The 13,899-nt window shown below is 57.5% G+C and overlaps 1 protein-coding gene across 5 annotated transcripts; it reads left to right on the top strand.

The window, feature by feature from the left end:
* Nucleotides 1–218: 218 nt before the first annotated feature.
* Nucleotides 219–13,270, top strand: GIGYF1 (GRB10 interacting GYF protein 1). 5 transcript variants are annotated; one of them, XM_063089069.1, is made up of 27 exons: nt 219–342; nt 4,585–4,828; nt 5,551–5,701; nt 5,966–6,078; nt 6,178–6,307; nt 6,418–6,513; nt 6,693–6,804; nt 6,918–7,026; nt 7,550–7,590; nt 7,793–7,963; nt 8,184–8,437; nt 8,574–8,682; nt 9,196–9,333; nt 9,516–9,616; nt 9,825–9,996; nt 10,106–10,272; nt 10,438–10,538; nt 10,628–10,744; nt 10,880–10,980; nt 11,209–11,291; nt 11,405–11,545; nt 11,625–11,855; nt 12,121–12,299; nt 12,395–12,555; nt 12,649–12,815; nt 12,896–13,025; nt 13,129–13,270. In XM_063089069.1, exons 4-27 carry the CDS (start codon nt 6,044–6,046, stop codon nt 13,179–13,181), a joined length of 3,099 nt encoding a protein of 1,032 aa, XP_062945139.1. In that variant the 5' UTR covers nt 219–342; nt 4,585–4,828; nt 5,551–5,701; nt 5,966–6,043; the 3' UTR covers nt 13,182–13,270. The 5 variants fall into 5 exon arrangements, with proteins under 5 accessions (XP_062945139.1, XP_062945138.1, XP_062945137.1 ...); XM_063089068.1 differs by having other exon boundaries at nt 12,118–12,299; XM_063089067.1 differs by having other exon boundaries at nt 6,900–7,026.
* Nucleotides 13,271–13,899: the final 629 nt, after the last annotated feature.

Below are 13,899 nucleotides of genomic sequence, written 5' to 3'. Positions count from 1 at the left end.
TCACGTGACCAGCGGGTTCCCGGGTCACGTGCCGGGGGGGGGGGGGTCGGGGGCGGCGGGCGTTCGGCCCGCGCTCCGCCCGGCACGCGGGCGAAGCCAGGCCGTGCGGGTCCGAGCGGGCCGGAGCCGGGAAGGGAGGAGGCGGCGGCGGAGGGGGCGGCCCCGCGTCCGCGTCACGTGGTGCGAGGCGGGCAGCCATCTTGCTACAAACACAAACAGAGAGGAGCGGCCGCCGCGGGAGCGCCAGCGCCCCCTCCCCCGCCGCCGCCTCCGGCCCCCGCGTGCCGCCCGCCCCGCCGCCCGTCGTCTACGCCCAGAGACCGGACCCTCGCGCCGCCCGCGGTAAGCGCTCGGCGGCTCCCCAGACCCCGGGCCGCAGCCGGGCCCGGGGCAGGCCCGCCCCCGACGCCGCAGCGGCCGCCCGAGCCTGCAGGAGCCGGAGCCAGCTCGCGGGCCGCCCGCACGGACCCTCCCCCGTCTCCTCCCCGAGGCTGCAGCCGCCCGGTGCGTCCGCCCTCGGCCCCTCCCCGCCGCCGGACCCTCCCCCGTAGCGGGCCGGCCCCGGCGCGGCCCCGGGAGGCCAGCCCCCTGTTCGGGGGGTGGCCGCCGTGCGCCCGCTCCCCGCGCACCTGGTGCCCCTCCCTGAAGGGCACACCGTCCTCCCGGCCAGGCCCGCTGCCTTCCCACCCCCGCGCTCCTAACGGTCGCCACCCCCGGCCCCTCCCGCCCGCCCGGGGGGTCCAGACGCAAATGCCCCGCGCTCCCTGGAGGCTTCCCCAACGTGCCGCTGGATTCTTAATCTGAACGAGCTGGGCCTTGCGGGTCCTCAAGTCCAAGCGTTCCATGACTTTGGCCAACATGGAAACCTACCCCTGCACCCCTGCACCCCTGCACCGTGCCTGGTTCTTCACCTACGTTTCCTTTCGGCCGGCGACGTTAGTGCTTGGTCATTGGGGTCTCCCTCCTCCCATTTGCCCGGCCGCATTAAACACCTCCCGTACCCTGGGCTGCTTGTCTTCCTTGTTACCAGGCCAGGCCCTTCTCAGTTCCTGACCCCTGATGCAGCGGCTCCCTGGCCAGAGCCCCTCACACTTTGTCCTTTTTCCAAGTAACTTTAAAGAGACCCTCCCCTCTCTGCCCTCATACCTAGTCATTACTAGAATTCCCAGTCAGCTTCTTGGTTTGTTCCAGCCTGGTGCTCGGCAGTGGGAGATGCTAAGTAAATACTTGTTGACCGGATCTTACTCCCCTCTTGCTTCTCAAAGTGCTGCTTTTCCAAAGGTCGCCAGCCTCCACGCAAGCTCTCCACTGCCCCTCCGAGCTGACATGCCAGTTTCAACTTAGCCCCCAACCCCTTGCTTTTGCCTCTGAAACACCATCAGTACCAGTAAGCCGCTCCCCTTTGGGATTTTGGGCTCTGGCTCGTTTCCCTCTGCTGTTCGCTTTGCAGCTCCAGGCCAGCCATCCTCCACCCCAGCTCCAGTTTTATTTCCTACTTTGTCTGTCATGTAATTGGGAAGGATTGGGGGCAAATCTGGACTTTGTGTTCTTGCCAGTGCTTGGGGAACAGGGGCCTTGAGGGTCCCATATGGTGAATATAGTCAAGTGGATTGTGTAGTTAGACTTCTGGACTAGCTTTTTCAGCCAGAGGACATATTAGTATTGTGTGTGATTTGATGGATAAAGGACCCCACTTTGCCCTCACTTTTACATCTGTGGTCAGAGTTTGTGACAGAAAAAAATAGCCCCACTTTAGAGGAGAAAAGGTGAGAACAGGAGACTATGTGAAGGATTTAAAAAGTCTGATAAAGAATTAAAAATGGCTTCAAACTCACAAAGTATGCTTGAGCGTTTGGGATGGCTACTACCACCGTGCACACCTCCAGTCTTGGAGAGAGTGTTGAGGACGTCGGAGTACCCTGTTGGGCTGTAGCTTCCTTTCCTTGTTTTCCCTGGCTGGAGCCCATGGCTGGGCACAAGGGATCAAATGAGGTAAAGTGTGAAAGTGGTTTGAAAACTGTTAATTACTATACAGTTGCCAAGTAGTACTGTTGTTATTTGTCATGATGGTTCAGAGAGTAGAGAGCTGGGACAACTGACCAGCCAGGAGGAATGCGGGCTCGCAGCCTTTTTTAATCCTCAGAGTCCTTACCCTATCATGCATGGAGAGTCTTTCCATCCAGAGAAAGGGCCGAGCCACTTCCAACAAGCTTGGGGCTGGGTGGTTGCTCCAAATGTTGGGGAATTTGGGACTCTGCTTCTGTTAGTAGTGGTGTGGTATGTGCCGAGGCACGTTGCTCCAGATTAGGGCTAATTTTAGGGGTGATGGAGTGAGGAAAAAATGTTCTTAACTTCGTGTGTACTGGGACCACCTATTCCCTGTATCTTTTCCTTCTCCAGTGAATTCTGAATCCCAGAGAACAGGTCCCCTGTTCCCTCCTTCAAGCCCGTTGGGAGCATCCAGGACACGTGTGTGTCTTCTCCCCTTGTCTCCAGCAGGGGGCAGCCTCTTAATAGCGATAATTCAAATGCTGGGGCGTAAGGGTATATTGAGGCTGGGGGAAGAGAAAAAGCGGTGGGTGGGAACAAGTAGATGAGGTGGGCAGAGGCCGAGGCAGGGCCAATGGAGGCGTGGGGGACAATCTTGAATGGGCCTGTGAGAAGAGCCCCTTAGCTTAAGCAGCCAGGAAAGAAGAAAAGTCAGGAAAGGATGCCATCCCTGGTCCTTGCCTGCCACCTCTCCCCTCTTTTCTTCATTGGAAAGGGATCCAGATGCTTGGCTTTGAGAGTTTGTGACAGACAAACTTAGGGCAGTTTAAAAAAAAAAAAATCTAATTTTTTTCTCAAGGATTTCCCTCCTAGCAGGATTTCAGGTTTCTCTCAAGGGACAGTGTAGTTAGGGAATAATTTCCCTGCCATTCGTAGGGGTGAATGAACTAGTGTAAATTTGCTTTCTCTTGTTTTCTATTGTTCTCCATAAACACCAGGTAGGCTTTACCTGTGCTGGTAGCGTAGAGAAATGTGTCTCAGCACTGGCACTGTTGATATCTTGGCCAGATACTTCTTTGTTGTGGGGACTGCATTGTGTATCGTAGGACGTTTGACAGCATCCCTATCCTCTACCCACTAGATGCCAGCAGCGCCCCGCTGCCCAGTTGTGACAGCCCACAATGTCTCCAGAAATTTCCAAAAGCCACCAGGGGAGCAAAGTTGCCCCTAGTTGAGAGCTGCTGGCTTCAAGGTGGCACATGGGGCAGACGCACACCTGTTGGGAGGGAAGGAAGCTGCTCGGGTGGCCTGTCCGCTGCCTTGTTGCTCCTGCTTCTGGTACCAGGCCCTTCTCTGGCTGGGCCCAGAGACTTGACACCTCTCTCCTGGTTTCTCCCCAAGAGGGTTGTGGCATGGTCTTTTTCCTGCCCCCACCTCTGCAGCACCCAGCTCCTCGCGCTGTGCAAACGCCTTCCCTCTGCTTATTCCTCACAGCCAGGACTGAGAGGCGGAGGCAGGAGGCAGGGAGCATCCAGGAGTGCTACCTTTGCCACCCCCTGGCACAGTGGGTGGGTGAGTTGGTCCCTTTTCTGTTCTTCCCTCTCTCACCTAGCAGCTCTTCCACGCCCCAGGCCTAGTTTCTGTCCCACTAGAAGGAATGAAATGGAAGAGACTCAAACCGTCTCTTCTGAGGTTTGAAGGAATGTGAAGTGTTTTTCTTAGAGTAGTGAAGACTTAAGTATGCAGTGGTTATCTCCAAATAATCTTTTTTTTCTTTAAAGCTTTTTTTCCTTTATTATTGTGGTATAGTATGCATAACGCAAAATTTATCACCTTAACCATTTTTATTTATTTTTTTTTGGTGGCTGGCCAGTTCTGGGATCCAAACCCATGACCTTCGTGTAATAAGGCTGTGCTCTAACCCACTGAGTTAACTGGCCAGCCCTCACCTTACCCATTTTTAACTGTGCAGTTCTTTGGCATTAAGTACACTCACGCTGTTGTGCAGCTGTCACCACCATCAATCTCCAGAACTTCTTCCTCTTCCTCAACTGGAACTCTGCACCCATCACCAGCTCCCCGTTCCCTCTTGCCCCCAGCCCCTGGAAGCTACCATTCTACTTTCCATCTCTATGAATTTGGCTTCTTAGGTACCTCATAGAAAAGGAATCACACAGTACTTGTCCTTTTGTGACCGGCTTGTTTCATTTAGTGTCACATCCTTAAGGGTCATCCAGTCGCCAGTTTCCTTAAGGGTTGTAGTGTAGAAGAATTAGCCTTACTCTGCTGTCCCGGAAGCCTCCTGGAATTCGGTGTAAGGAAGAGCTTTTCGGCAGACTTGTTTCCTCTGCTGGTTTCATGTGGTGTGGAGGGCTCCGTCACCAGGAATGTCCTGCCAAGGCTGTTACAGCAGAGTGGCCCATGTGGGGAGGTTAGCCTAGCGCTAGGTGGGCTCTGAGACCTGCATTTCACTAGGATGCTATGACTCTACTAGGGGGTCTTGTGTGTGTTGTGGGGTTTTGCTTCAGCTGTGGGTGAAAGAACCTCTTGCCCTTGGCCCCACTGGTGGAAACCCTCTTCCTTCTTCCTTCCCAGACTTGTGGCATCTTGGAGTTGATGGGAACTGCAGAGGCACTCAGGTGCTGCCCCCCTCCCAGCCAGTGAAGACACCTTCGCGCAGCTCCTGGACACTGCCCACCTTCGTCTTCTGCTCTGGCACTGCCAGGAATGAGCCTCCCCCCAAGAGTCTCCTCCATTGTTCCTTAGAGGAACAGGTCACTGCTGCCGCCACCACCTCTTCTTCAGCGAGCCTCAGCTACTCTGACCTTTGTCCTTTATGGTGAGGGAACCTTCCCCAGCTTTCATCATAAGAACATGTTCCCTTCTCGGCTTTTTGTTTGATCAGCCCTTCTTGGTCTGGGTGAAGGACTAGGGGTTTATTTCTGTTTGGGAAACCAGCCCTTGGGTGTGTTGCCTGCCTGGAGCCTTCAGCCTGTGCCCCTTCTTGGGCCCTGGAGTGGCCTCTCTGCTCCTTTTGTTTGTTTGTTTGTTTGTTTGTTTGTTTTGGTGGCTGGCCTGTATGGGGATCCAAATCTGCTCCTTTTTTACTGGATTCCTCTCCAGACCGAGTCCTGGATTCTAGCCTCCAAGCAGCCAACCCTGAATTTTTTTCATGAGGGAAGCAGTTTTGCTCCCAGATTTATTTGTAATCCTTCTTTCCATAACTGCTCTTTTCTCTCCAGGATATTTATGGCTCCGGTGGTTTTTCTGCTTGCTTGTTTGTTTATCTTTGCCCTGAATGTCCATACCTCTGCCTTTGCCACCTCCCTTACTGAATTCTGTGCCACATTTCCCATCTCAGCTTCCCGCTGAGAGCGCTGATGACCTGAGACCATGCTTGGTGTGTTCTCTGCCACACCTCCAGCATCTACTGTCCTGCCTGTTCACCGGGCACCCGTGGGCCTCTCCAGTTATGCAGAACTGAGATGGGCTGGAGGCAGGGATACCATGTGACCTGTTAATTTAATTAATTTAATCACATTCTTCTCATTTCTCCTTAAGGATCTTTCCCAGGTGTGAAGGTCCCTCCTGGGCACTATTGAGGTCAGACCAATATCCAGTGGCTTGGGGACACTAGTTCACTCTAGCTCTGGCCCTTTCCTGAAGAGAGCCCAGTCCCCGCCCTTCTGTTTCCCAGGGGCAAGGCTGCCAGGTGAGTCTGGGGCCGAGGGAGGGTGGCCCTGCAGAGGCCGACTCTAGCTTCCCTGTTTCCTTGCCTCCTTGACTCATCTTTGGTTAACTCATGGTGTGAGTGGCCATGTGGCTGGCTTAGGTGAGTCTTTTTAGAGCCCAAGTGACTCACCTGGTAGCCTGATGCCCATTTCTGTGCTCACCAAGATGCGGGACCTATTCCTAACCCTGTAAGGTTCTCTGAGTATGTTGTTCTCCAAGGTCCTGTGTCCTCTGGGCCCCACAGGTGTTTGGAGAGTGAACGTCAGGTCCTCCCTCCTCTGCTCCTTCCCTCCGACCTTGAGAACACGCTCCAAGCTCCATAATGGCAGCAGAGACCCTCAACTTTGGGCCTGAATGGTGAGTCAGCAGTGCTTTGGCTGGGGTGGAGAAGCCAGAAAAGGAGGAAAGGGCTGCTCTGACTCCTTTCTTTCCACTTCCCTTCCGTACCTTTTCTAGGCTCAGGGCCCTTTCGAGTGGTGGCAGCGTGGCCTCCCCACCCCCGTCCCCTGCCATGCCCAAATACAAGCTGGCTGACTATCGCTATGGGCGAGAGGAGATGCTGGCCCTCTATGTCAGGGAGAACAAGGTGGGTGGGCGGCAGGTGTGGAGGTGTATGGCTCCATTTCCATTGGGCCTCAGCCAGTGGAGAGGACCCCAGAGCCTGTGGTATGTTGCCTTTCCTGCTCCATTTGACAGGTCCCTGAAGAGCTACAGGAAAAGGAGTTTGCTGCAGTGTTACAGGAGGAGCCACTGCAACCCCTGGCCTTGGAGCCTCTGACTGAGGAGGAGCAGGTGGGGCCAGGCCTGGTGCTGAGGCAGCAGAGGCCCGGGAGGGGAAGCTGTAGGCTGGGACTTTGGGTGGGGAGGAGAGAGGGACCAGAGTTGGGGAGACAGGTGAGGAAGTTGTGGTCTCAGGGGTGGGGGTGGTCAGGTGCTTGAGTCCTCACTCCCACCCCTGGCTCCCTCTTCAGAGAAACTTCTCCCTGTCAGTGAACAGTGTGGCTGTGCTGAGGCTGATGGGGAAAGGGGCTGGCCCCTCCCTGGCTGGCACCTCCCGTGGCAGGGGCAGCACGCGGAGCCGAGGTAGGGGTGGTGACTTGTGCAGGGGTGGGAAAGCGGTGGCCCGTGGTTTCCAGGGTATGGAGAGATGCTCTGGCAGGTTTCACACCCACTGGCAGGTCTCATCCCTTCTCCAGGCCGTGGCCGCGGTGACAGTTGCTTTTACCAAAGAAGCATCGAAGAAGGTGATGGGGCCTTTGGACGAAACCCCCGGGAGATCCAGCGTAGCCAGAGCTGGGACGACAGGTGGGGACTAGAAGGATGTGTCAGCCAGGCAGAGCAGGGAGCAGCCCCAGGGCTGGGTCTCAGGACCCCATGGAGGGAGGCTTGGGTTTTTGCCATTAGAGGGTAACAAGAGACCCACCACCTAAGCCCTTGGGAGAACTCTCTGTGCTCTCTGACACACCTGTTTTGTGTGTCCCCTTGGGTGCCCTTCTCCCATGCCCCATTTTTCCCTAGTTTTTTCTGTCTCTTCCCTTCCTCTGCCTTTCGCAGGGCAGAATAGAAGAGATGTGTAGCAGTCCCACAGAGTGGGGAGGGCAAGCTGTACATTTTTTGTTTTTTTTTTTTAAAAAGATGACCAGTGAGGGGATCTTAACCCTTAACTTGGTGTTGTCAGCACCACACTCTCCCAAGTGAGCTAACTGGCCATCCCTATATAGGATCCGAACCCGTGGCCTTGGCGTTATCAGCACCACACTCTCCCAAGTGAGCCACGGGCCGGTCCACAAGCTGTACTTTTTTTGACCAGCACTTTTCCCTCCTGCAGAGGTGAGAGGCGCTTTGAGAAGTCGGCAAGGAGGGATGGAGGTACGGAGAGTGGGGAGGGCGTGGGGGCCAGGGGTGGGGGGAGGACTGAGATGGGTATGCCAGCGAGGGGGTGTTCATTGGGGGAGGTGGTATAGGCAGGAGGGCCTGAGCTGGGCCCCTCATTTCCCAGCAAGGTTTAGTGAGAGTCTTCCAGGGACCTTGACTGCCATGCCACCAGATGTGTCTCTTTCCCCACCCCCAGCACGATCTGGGTTTGAGGAGGGAGGGGCTGGCCCAAGGAAGGAACATGCCCGCTCAGATAGTGAGAACTGGCGTTCCCTACGGGAGGAGCACGAGGAAGAGGAGGAGGGCAGCTGGAGACTTGGGGCAGGACCCCGGCGAGATGGTGACCGCTGGCGCTCAGCCAGCCCTGGTGAGAGTGGTGCCAGACGGTGGTGTGGGGGGCAAAAAATGTCCCATGGGGGTGGGCTCCCGTGGCCAAGAGGAGGGAGCAGAAAGCTTGCAGGGGTGGGGGAGAGTGCAGTACTGGAAGTGTCAGCTGGTCCTGGGGTGTCCCGGTGAGTGGCAGAAGAGGGGAGACTCTGCTTGACACGGATACCGATTCTTCTCCTCCTCTGACTTTTCCTGCCCAGATGGAGGCCCCCGCTCTGCTGGCTGGCGGGAACATGGGGACCGGCGTCGCAAGTTTGAATTTGATTTGCGAGGGGATCGAGGCGGGTGTGGTGAAGAGGAGGGGCGGGGTGGGGGAGGCGGCTCTCATCTCCGGAGGGGCCCTCGGCCTGACGGCTTTGATGACGACAAGGATGGGCTCCCGGAGTGGTGCCTGGACGATGAGGACGAAGAAATGGGCACCTTCGATGCCTCTGGGGCCTTCTTGCCTCTCAAGGTATCTGTAAGGAGGCGAGGGGGAAGACTGTGATGAGAGGTTGGTGGGAACCTACCCTTCTGTGGTCCTCTCACTCCCCTCCCACCTGTTTGTTCTCTGCCCCCTCACCCCTGCCGTGTCCCCTCACCCCATGCAGAAGGGCCCCAAGGAGCCCATTCCTGAGGAGCAGGAGCTCGACTTCCAGGGTCTGGAAGAAGAGGAGGAAGAGCCTGCAGAAGGGCTGGATGAGGAGGGGCCTGAGGCAGGTGAGCCCACAGGCGGGACAAGGACAAGGTGGGAGAGCCTTGAGCCCAGACAGGCAGAGGGGGCCTGCACTGGGATGGGCACTGCTGCCCACTTGCCTGCTGGATCAGGCTGCCTAGAGGCACGTGCTGAGACATGTAGGAGGACCTGGGAACAGCAGTTTGAAGGCAGCATGTCAGCTAAAAATGAAGCGTAAAATCAAAAAGACCTTTGAAAATCCCTTGAAGAATCTGTAGAACCTGGTGTTAAATCTGCAGTATTGTGTACACAGCGTGATATGGGCGTGCTGGGTGCCATGTTGTAAGGGCAGGGGTCAGTGTGCCCAGTGGAGTCTGCGATGTTGAACTCACCATGTTCACACTTAGCTATTAGTGGAATTGACTGAGTTAACAAGGTGGGTGGACTCACTGCCAGAGGTCCAAGTTTTGGCCACAAGTGGAGGATTTGTGCTAACTTGTGTGTAAGGCCTCCCAGCTCTCTGGTTTTGAATTCTGGTAATCACCCTTCTCTTTCAGGGGGAAAAGAGCCCACCCCACTGCTGCCTCAGGAAGAAAAGTCCAGCTCTCCATCTCCACTGCCCACTTTGGGCCCACTCTGGGGGATGAATGGGGATGGTGACGAAGCTGTGGAGAAAGAGCTGCCAGCAGCTGAAGGTGGACAGAATGGGGACAAAGCGCTCCCTCCTGCAGAGAGGAAGGGGTGCAGAGGGCATTTGTATTGGGGGGAGCCTGTAACAAGAGCCCGTTTTTCTGGAGTTAGGTTGTCTAGGGGACTGTCTTGTCCCCTTCTCTGCCCCCGCTCCCCCCGCATCCCACCTTCCTTTCTTCACTCCTAGGAGATGACCTGAGGGGAATGCAGCTGAGTCCTGAGGTGGACTCCCCTTCTGGTCCACCTGGAGATCTGGAAGATGATGAAGGCTTGAAACACCTGCAGCAGGTATGGGGGCATCTAAGAAAGCGCCAGGGACCCTCCACTGCAAGGGGACAGAGAGGCATTGTTTTGTCTGTCCCTGTCCTAGTTTCCACACCTTTCCCGATTCTGTCCTGCCTCATCCATGACGTGATATCCTGACCCCCACCCCAGCCCCATCTTGGTGTTGCTGTAATGGGGTGGCTGAGCCTGACTTCTCTTCCTGGGCTCCCAGGAGGCAGAGAAGCTGGTGGCCTCCCTGCAGGACAGCTCCCTGGAGGAGGAGCAGTTCACAGCCACCATGCAGACCCAGGGCTTGCGCCACTCTGCAGCTGCCACTGCCCTCCCCCTCAGCCACGGCGCTGCCCGAAAGTGGTTCTACAAGGACCCGCAGGGGGAGATCCAAGGTACCTGTGGAGGGTGGGAGGACTGTGTCGGGCTACTCATTCAGGGTGTCTTTGGTGTACTGACCCTGCTGGTTTTCTCCCCCTCCTTCCCTTTGTTCCCTTGGTCCAGGCCCCTTCACCACACAGGAGATGGCAGAGTGGTTCCAGGCTGGCTATTTCTCCATGTCGCTGCTCGTGAAGCGGGGCTGTGATGAGGGTTTCCAGCCTCTGGGGGAGGTGATCAAGATGTGGGGTCGTGTACCCTTTGCCCCAGGGCCCTCGCCACCCCCCCTACTGGTAAGCATTCTTTTCTCTGTTTGGAGCAGGGAGGGCAGGTGGGACCCAGTAGACAGATGGGGAGTAGAGGTACATGGCAGGGGCAGGTCACAGCTGTGGGACCCCAGCAGAGCTTGTCCTCTCCTGCCTTGTGCACTGGATGTGTTCTTGCCCCTCCCTGCACAGGGCAACATGGACCAGGAGCGGTTGAAGAAGCAGCAGGAGCTGGCGGCGGCAGCCCTGTACCAGCAGCTGCAGCACCAGCAGTTTCTTCAGCTGGTCAGCAGGTATGGGGGGCCTGGGAGGGCTCAGAGATAGGGCCTGGCCCTGGCTCTGTGTGGCCTGCCATCCCCACGCTCTGTCTGCATCTTTGCAGCCGCCAGCACCCGCAGTGTGCCCTCCGGGAAAAGGCAGCTATGGGGGACCTGACGCCGCCGCAGCAGCAGCAGCTCACGGCGTTCCTGCAGCAGCTCCAGGCTCTCAAACCCCCCAGGTCTGTGGGCTGGTCGGTCTGTTGTACTCTCTGTGTGGCTGCATGGGTGTGTGAGCCCTCAGGAGATGTAAAGTGGGGAGGTGGGCAGACCAGAAATGGATTTGGAGACCTGAGAATCAGTAATTTGCTCCTCAGAGGTGGGGACCAGAACCTGCTCCCGACGATGAGCCGGTCCTTGTCGGTGCCAGATTCGGGCCCCCTCTGGGATGTACATACCTCAGCCTCATCACAGTCAGGTGCGTGTCTGGCAGCTCTCCCTCCCCTGGTCCTGTCTTGAGCCTTAATGCCCCACCCATCGCACCATGCCTCCCTCCCCCGTTGGCAGTCTCTGTGTGGGTAGGGAGCCCTGGGTCAGTTCCTCACCCTCATGCTGTTCCAGCTGTCCCTGGTGGCTTTGGAGACAGCTGCTGGACAGGACCAGTGGGGCTTGAGTTCCCTTCTGAAGCGGCCTTTGCCTCCTGCAGGTGGTGAGGCCAGTCTTTGGGACATACCAATTAACTCTTCGACTCAGGGTCCAATTCTAGAACAACTCCAGCTGCAACATAAAGTGAGTAGGCATCCTGGGGCTAGAGTCTCTGCCCTGGGTGTGAAGGGCGGCCCAAGGCAGGGTCCCGAGGCCTGTGCCCCCAGGCCTGGCCGCTCATCTGGTTGACGTCTCAGTTCCAAGAGCGCAGAGAAGTGGAGCTCAGGGCGAAGCGGGAGGAGGAGGAGCGGAAGCGGCGGGAGGAAAAGCGGCGCCAGCAGCAGCAGGAGGAGCAGAAGCGGCGGCAGGAGGAGGAGGAGTTGTTTCGGCGCAAGCAGGTTGGTGCCCAATGCCCGCCGAGCCCTCGGGGCCTCCTGGGGTGGCCACCCTCCCCCTCACCACGTCTCTCTGGTCTAGGTGCGGCAGCAGGAGCTGCTGCTGAAACTGTTGCAGCAGCAGCAGCAGGCAGTAGCCACAGTCCCCGTGCCCCCTGCACCCAGCTCCCCGCCCCCGCTCTGGGCTGGCCTGGCCAAGCAGGGGATCTCCATGAAGACGCTGCTGGAGCTGCAGTTGGAGGGCGACCGGCACCTGCACAAGCAGCCCCCGCCTCGGGAGTCATCGCGGGCGCAGGCCCCCAACCACCGTGTGGTGAGCTGGCTGGGCACCTCTCCAGTTGACTGGAACCTCTTGGGTCCTCGGGAACTGTTTCCAGACAGCTGCCAGGGTGACATGGAGGGGGGTCGCTGAGACTTTTCCAGCCCCAGCCCCAGCCCCTTGGTTCTGTGATTCTGAAGAATCTCTTCCTTGTGGTCCTCACTTTGTCCCTCATCCCTTTGCCACATAAATAGGCTTCTCCTTAGCTTTCTTAGGTGCCCTTGTTTGGGCCATTCTGACTTCCTGCCATCTGTAGCAGCTTGGGGGCCTGGGCACTGCCCCCTTGAACCAATGGGTATCTGAGGCTGGGCCGCTGTGGGGCATGCCTGACAAGAGTGGGGGCAGTAGCCTGGGACTCTGGGAGGACACCCTCAAGAGCGGTGGGAGCCTGGTCCGTAGCCTTGGCCTGAAGAACAGTCGGAGCAGCCCATCTCTCAGGTGGGTGTGGTGCTGGAGAGGCTGGGGCAGGGTGGGGATGGAAGGATGCGGAACACCTGAGCTGATTTCTTGCCTCTAATTCACCTGCCCCTCAGTGACTCATACAGCCACCTGTCAGGTCGGCCTGTTCGCAAAAAGACAGAGGAAGAAGAGAAGCTGTTGAAGCTGCTGCAGGGCATCCCCAGGCCCCAGGATGGCTTCACCCAGTGGTGTGAGCAGATGCTGCACACGCTTAGCACCACGGGCAGCCTGGACGGTACAGGCGGGCTGGCGATGGGGGTCTGGGCTGGGGCCAGGGACTCCAGACCTGGACTGGGTGGGCCCTGACAGCCCCTACCTTGCCCCATAGTGCCCATGGCTGTGGCGATCCTCAAGGAGGTGGAATCCCCCTATGATGTCCACGATTATATCCGTTCCTGCTTGGGGGACACGCTGGAAGCCAAAGAATTTGCCAAACAGTTCCTGGAGCGGAGGGCCAAGCAGAAAGCCAGCCAGCAACGGCAGCAGCAGCAGCAGGTGAGGTCTTGGGAGACCCGGCAGGTGGAGGTGAGGTTGCCCGGCGCCCTCCTGACTTGCCTTCCTTTCCACTGCCCTAGGAGGCTTGGCTGAGCAGTGCCTCCCTGCAGACAGCCTTCCAGGCCAACCATAGCACCAAACTCGGCCCCGGGGAGGGCAGCAAGGCCAAGAGGCGGGCATTGATGCTGCACTCAGACCCCAGTATCTTGGGTGAGCTTATGGTGGGGCCGGGGAAGGAGTGGTGCCTCTTCAGCATGAGGCAGAGGAGGAGCCTGGGCAAGAGAGCTCCAACCCAGCTTCTCCCTGGTTTCAGGGTACTCCCTGCACGGATCTTCTGGTGAGATCGAGAGCATGGATGACTACTGACCAGCCCGTCCCACCAGCCCTGGGCTGTAGGACAGATGCGGCGGCGGCGGCGGCGGCGGCGGCGGCAGCAGCAGCAGCAGCAGCAGCAGCAGCAGCAGCAGCAGCAGCAGCAGCAGCAGCAGCAGCAGCAGCAGCTTGGACCCTAGGGTCCCCAGCCTGCAGGCTCCCCACAAGGAGCATAGGAGGAAGCAGGGGCAGGGTCCCCAGCACTTGTTACAAACGACACGATGCACCTTAACTCACCCACCACGAGGCACTTTACAGATTGCGGGGGAAAGGGATTTTTTTTTTTTTTTTTCCTTTTTTTAATTTTAAATGACTTTGAAGCAAATGTTAGGAGAGACAAAAAATATTGTTAAAAGCCAGACTCTAAACACCCCATCCCCTCTGGGGCTAGTGGGTGTGAAAATGGAAGGTCCACAGAGGTTCGTTTGGGGGGGGGGGGGCGGGGAGGGGGGTTGGGTTTTTTTTTAAGAAAAAAGATGAAAAATAATGAAAAAAATTGGTTAGGAGGCTGAAAGAAAAAACACACTGTTATTTTGGGGCAGTGAGGACACAGGCCCCATGGACCTGTCCTGCCTGGCCCCCAAGGCTGCACTTACCCCAATGTCCCCCCATATGGGGGCAGGAGGGTAACTGGAAGCTGGGGTGTCAGCAGTTTGCACAGTGAGGCCCCCTCAGAGCCCCCCGCCTGCCGGACCTGCTGTGAACAGCTCCC

The sequence above is a fragment of the Cynocephalus volans genome, chromosome 3 (genome assembly GCF_027409185.1).
Source record: "Cynocephalus volans isolate mCynVol1 chromosome 3, mCynVol1.pri, whole genome shotgun sequence".
NCBI classification, from domain to species: domain Eukaryota; kingdom Metazoa; phylum Chordata; class Mammalia; order Dermoptera; family Cynocephalidae; genus Cynocephalus; species Cynocephalus volans.
Note: the sequence above shows the minus strand (reverse complement) of the source record. Positions and strands in the feature narration are given on the sequence as shown.